Source organism: Brassica napus, chromosome C3, assembly GCF_020379485.1.
Source record: "Brassica napus cultivar Da-Ae chromosome C3, Da-Ae, whole genome shotgun sequence".
NCBI classification, from domain to species: domain Eukaryota; kingdom Viridiplantae; phylum Streptophyta; class Magnoliopsida; order Brassicales; family Brassicaceae; genus Brassica; species Brassica napus.
Genome location: NC_063446.1, coordinates 44,519,946 through 44,525,492, shown reverse-complemented (window position 1 = coordinate 44,525,492; position 5,547 = coordinate 44,519,946). Strand labels below are relative to the sequence as shown.

At 35.6% G+C, this 5,547-nt stretch overlaps 1 protein-coding gene and 1 pseudogene across 1 annotated transcript; both read left to right on the top strand.

Moving 5' to 3' along the window:
- Positions 1-1,405: 1,405 nt before the first annotated feature.
- LOC106374007 (transcription factor bHLH47) lies at positions 1,406-3,083 on the top strand. The gene is made up of 5 exons (XM_048751563.1): positions 1,406-1,618; positions 1,846-1,935; positions 2,017-2,120; positions 2,265-2,392; positions 2,494-3,083. The coding sequence occupies exons 2-5, from the start codon at positions 1,877-1,879 to the stop codon at positions 2,902-2,904; spliced, it is 702 nt and encodes a 233-aa protein (XP_048607520.1). The 5' UTR covers positions 1,406-1,618; positions 1,846-1,876; the 3' UTR covers positions 2,905-3,083.
- A 161-nt stretch (positions 3,084-3,244) lies between these two features.
- Positions 3,245-4,185, top strand: LOC106374976 (annotated as a pseudogene).
- The last annotated feature ends 1,362 nt before the right edge of the window (positions 4,186-5,547 follow it).

The following is a 5,547-nucleotide window of genomic DNA, read 5'->3' as shown; positions in this document are numbered from 1 at the left end:
TAAAAACTATAAAAAATAGTTTCAAAAAGCATTTTTGAATTTCAGAAACAAAAATTGAATTTTTTTTTTGAAAAAAGTCAATAAAGCTTTTACTTATGTTTGAATTTGAAAACATATAATTCGAAATTATAAAAAAATTAATTTTTTAACCTTTTTTACTTTTATTATTTGTATATACTAGGTGTCTTCCTGCACCATGTGCAGTAAAAAAAAATTAAAATATTTTTTAACAGATAAATATAAATTATATTTTAAAATAAAATTTTATTAATATTGAAAATTTTCTTTTTCGTATCAATATTTAAATATAAATTTGATTTAATTAAACATAAAAATTATATTTAAGAATATGCATGTATATATTTGAAATTATAATCTTAGATAGATTTTTCTATCTATTTATTTTAATTAAATATATTAAATAAATTTTTAAGAGTTGCATAATTACCAAAAATTAAAATTAAAAAATATTTATAAAATTTGTAGATATATAAGAAAATAATGATTTTACGATTAAATTTTTATAATTTTCTAAAAAAATTGTATACATTTTTGAAAATTTTAATAATAAAATTGTATAATTTAAAAATATATAATTAAATTATATTTCGAAATTTATAATGCCATATTTGAATATATTTATTTTAATGATGATTTATGAGTTATTCCCATATTCTAAAAAATTTCCAAAAATATTAATTGACATTAAATGTAATATATGAGTTATTACCATATTTTAAAAAGTTTACCAAAAATACAAATTAACATTAAATGTAATTGTCCATGTCATATTAAGCTATAAGACATGTCATCAATTTCTGTAGTAATGTCATATTTATTTTGTGAAATTGATTGTATAAAGAACACGTGGCAAAATCACTTCGCAAATATAGTCTAGATGATATAAATCAAGGGGTAAAAAGGTATTTTGACTCTTTAATGAAAACTTTTTTTCTTAAAACTTTTTTTCGTAAGAAAAACGTAAAACTGATCTGTTCGAGAGAATTTTTCTAGATTTAATAATATATCGAGCGTAAATACAGATTTGTAGGATGCACACGCCGGCTGCGGCCGAAGACATGCTTTACCAACCCTCGACGGACCATTCCATGCCTTTGTTATCCATCACGTTGACTCCCATACGCCTCCCCTACGTTTTAAAAAGTCAAAACCGGCCACTAATGCTTCTTTTTAAATATTTATTTTCTTATGGTGAAAGAGATAAACCGTAGTCAAATATTTCGCACAATGAATATGTAATAAAACTTGTATTAGAAAATTAATTTCATAAATAGGAGAAAAAGACTCCACTCGACTCGATTACATTTTTAATTGCAAATATACGATGACGTGTCAATAATGAATGAGCTTATAGTGGCACGCAACGTAATAAAAGACGACAAAGGTGGGAAAGCGAAAGGCACATGTCGAGCTCATTTACACGCACCACTTCCACTGTGGTCTCCACGCGCCTCCTCCTTTCCCCCACACGCCCTCCTCCTTTCTTATAGCTTTTTTTGTTATCTATCTCAATTTACTCGTTTCGAATCCTGATCGTCATAGCAATTTCCGACGACTTATCAAAGGAGTTATCTTCCCGCATAGGCCTGAGAGAGAGGTAGATCTGCTTTTACGCTTTGGTGTCTCTGAAGAAGTTAGCTCTGATTCTTTTCGAAAACTCTTCACTGTTCTTGATTTGATTTGATAAAGTGAGAATTTTTGAGGAATCAATCGACGAATTTCATAAAGTCTATGTTTTTCTTGTCAGATTCATTGATTATTATAAGATTATAACATTGATTGATTGGGTTGCTTTGAACCAATCGCTTTTCTTTTAAATTACAGGTGACTCTGCTCTGACTAAAGCAAGAAGAAGATGGGATCAAAAACTCCTTCCACATCGACTCATGAAGCCAATGCTTCTGTAGATGAAAGGTGTGAGATTCTTCCGACATTGAAAATTTGTTTTTTTTTTTTTTTTTTTTCTGTTGATTGATCTTTTTCTGGCTGCAACAGGTCTAGAAAAGGTAAAGTACCGAAAAGGATTAACAAGGCTGTTAGGGAGAGGCTTAAGCGCGAGCATTTGAATGAGCTTTTCATCGAATTAGCTGATTCGCTTGGTATATTTCACATCCAAGATTGCTTTCCATTGATTTGAATGAACAATTTGCTTGAGTTGAGAGGCTGTAACCGGTTTACATTTTGAATAATAAGATGGTGTTAGCTATAGTCGTATAACCAGGAACGTTTTTTTATTTTCTCAGAGCTGAATCAGCAGAACAGTGGAAAAGCTTCGGTACTGTGTGAAGCTACTCGGTTCTTGAAGGACGTGTTTGGTGAGATTGAGTCCCTTAGAAAGGAGCACACTTCTCTCCTCTCTGAATCTAACTACGTAAGCCACTATTCTAAAGAAGCTAAGACTTTATAGACAAATAATGCAGCTTCAACAGTCTTTAGTTGTTTTTTTTTTTTTGTGTGATGGAAACTGTGTAGGTAACGACAGAGAAGAATGAGCTCAAGGAAGAAACATCAGTGCTCGAGAGCGAGATCTCTAGACTACAATCCGAGATAGAAGCAAAAGTGAATCAGTCCAAACCAGACTTGAACACCTCTCCTGCGCCTGAGTACCATCATCATCATCACTATCAACAACATGCCGAGCTTGCATCCCAGTTTTCAGGACTTCCCATTTTCCAAGGCGTGGCGGGCTTTCAACAATCTTCTGCTGCGACTCCTCCTGGTGCCACAGTTCTTGTTCTTCCGATGCAACCTGATCTCCAGACACAAGCGCCTCTGATGTATAATAGCTCAAATGTGAGTAAGCCGTGTCCAAGATATGCTAACGCGGCTGACTCGTCGTGGCCTTCTCGGCTACTTGGAGAGCGTCTAAAAGCTAATGAATGAGAGTCTTGGGCAGGGAAATTTGTGAAGGACTCTTGGTTTTTGTATTTAGCTTCGTCTAATGTCCTTGTGGGTTTTGGCCTTGGCCATTTCTTGTTTTTGTGGTTTGTCCATAGGATCAGAAAAGTTTATGGCTCTTTATGGGGTCGTTTGAGAAAAGTTAAGGAAATAATTAGCTCTAACCTTTGTTGTTTTCTTGTCCTAAGATACTAAAACAGCCACTATAAAGGAATATGCCAAAGTTTTTCCATAAATTGAAAAAAAAAAAAAAAAAAATGAAAGTAATATGTGAAACTGTAGAAAACCGGTATAAGAATTGGTTCTGGTTTGGATTGGTTCAAATGGTTAGCAAACTGTTATAACAGAGAAGAGAGCGTCTTATCTGTTATCGAGTGTGTAAGAAGAAAGACAGAAGCAGAGATGGCGAATTCACTCGGCTTCTTCTCTTCTCCTCCTCCTCCTACCTTTTGCCTCCTTCAATCTCCCATCAACAGTGTTAAACCTACTCACTTCTTCCCCATTGGTGATAAGAAGTTGGCTCAGAAGAAAGAAGTATTTCAGACTTCCAAATCCAAAAGTTTTGAGATTCAGGTCAGTTTTATTACGAAATTCTGTTCTTATACACCAAATCGCATTCTGAAAATTAATTATTTTTATCTTTTGGAATCAACATTAGGCCACAAACGGTACTCAGGCTACTAAATCGAGCAGCATTGTTTGTCAAAACTGTGAAGGGAATGGTAAGTGTGCTCTATTAGTTTCTTTCTACAACTGAATTAGTTAAAAACCTGACAAAGATTTTGTGAAATAAAAGTGCTGTGGCATGTTCTCAATGCAAAGGAGGTGGTGTGAACTTGACTGATCATTTTAATGGGCAGTTTAAAGCTGGACTAGCCTCTGTTGGCTTTGCAGGTTTGCATAACTCTTTCTCCTTCCTTCACCACCACAACAATACAAACTCATAAATTAGTATCCTCTTCAATTTCTTGTGGACAGAGGTAAAAAGGAGGTTTTGTGTGGAGAATGCAATGGAGCTGGTTTCATTGGTGGTTTCTTAAGCACCTTCGATGAGTAATGGAGAAAAGCTTCTTCAAACAATGAGATTAAAATTTATAATTATAAATTTTGAACTCGTCTAGCAATTTTTATTTATGCTTTTCTTCCATATTTGTTTAAAATTTATAATTATAAATTTGTATTTCTATTTTTAATATGTTTTATGTCATATTTGTTTAAATTATATGAAATCCAATCATTTATAAATTTTATAAAATTTAAATTTAATAATTCACCTTCTAAATTTTTTTTTTTAAGAACCTCAAAGGGGTTCTCCCATTGGACCTTCACAAAACTAATTATAGTAACAGGGGATCTTAACTTCATAAAGTACTCATTTAATAATTAAACTAATGGTTAGAATCCATTAAGGACTCTAACTATTGGACATGCTCTTAGAAGTAGTCTTTCTCTATCTGTCAATGCTCTTCTAAAACCAAAATGTATTACTTTTTGTTATTAGAAGTACTCCATTTTCATAAATGCCTCTCTCACATTGAATGTTTGACTCCCTCTCAATTTTCTTCGATTCATAAATTTTTTTAGGTCTACAACACCTTTATCTAATAGATTTTTTTTTTTTAAACTCAACTTCAACTTTCATTCACCAACAAGAGTTACACATGATTTAAACTTCATAGAGATTGAACCACAAGGACAAACAAACTAACCTAGTATCTCTTAAGATCACTTGATTGGATCCTACACTACCTGGTTGATGTTTGTTGCCCATTTCACCCCGATTAGATGAACTCTACCTACTATCAGGGAGAGCCACTTCCTAGCCACCTATATTCGACCACGTGAGACGAGGACCTTACATCCGACAGGGATAACGTCTAATCCAGACAACTAATTACAAGAACAATGTGCTAATCACCGAAAGATAAGAGTGCTAAACACAGATCAACACTTCGACACCTCCCGATGCATTCTGGATTAGACCCACCACCACCGAACTTCATGTCCCGCTCCTAAGCCGGACTTGACGATAACAAAAACGGGACCGGCTCAGCAAAACCTAGCTTCAAATGGTGCGAGACTCGTACCACCGACGAAGACGCAGAGCCACCGCCGGCGCTGGAAAGTAGGGCCCCACCGTGTACCATCAGCAAAGCTAACTCCTCCGGTTGACTCCTCCGGCGCCGTTAACCTTGCGACACGTTGTTCCGAGAACTGGAGTTACAAACCATCTTCCGCCACTTGTCACTCACTCCTCCGTTCTTCTCACCGCCGCACAGGGAGGCAGATCTAAGGCGGAGAAGGGCTCCCACTGAGGTCACGCGCCGTCGTCGCGAAAAGGTCACCACAAATCTGAAAAATAGAAAATTAGATCTGGCGACCTCTTCAACCCTAAAAGATGACCTCCCCCACATCAGCAGCTCCATAGTCTTGCCGCTTTTCCACAGCCGCCGTCATGTCTCCTTTGACCACAAAACGAGTCTTCGGTGACAAACGAGCAGATCCAGAATCGCATGCATTTCGACTAATGTTGAGCAGATCGGGGGAGGCAAAGAAAAATCAGCGGTGGTAGTCTAGTGGCCCTTGAGGGAATATGCCCAATACGGCGTACTCTGGTTCGAAACCCGC

What these genes read in the sequence shown, in the direction of transcription:
- LOC106374007 (XM_048751563.1), top strand. Translation starts at nt 1,877, where the DNA reads ATGGGATCAAAAACTCCTTCCACATCGACTCATGAAGCCAATGCTTCT. An exon ending in AATGCTTCTGTAGATGAAAG is followed by an intron (nt 1,936 to 2,016) that starts GTGTGAGATTCT and finishes TGGCTGCAACAG; the next exon opens with GTCTAGAAAAGGTAAAGTAC. An exon ending in CGAATTAGCTGATTCGCTTG is followed by an intron (nt 2,121 to 2,264) that starts GTATATTTCACA and finishes TTATTTTCTCAG; the next exon opens with AGCTGAATCAGCAGAACAGT.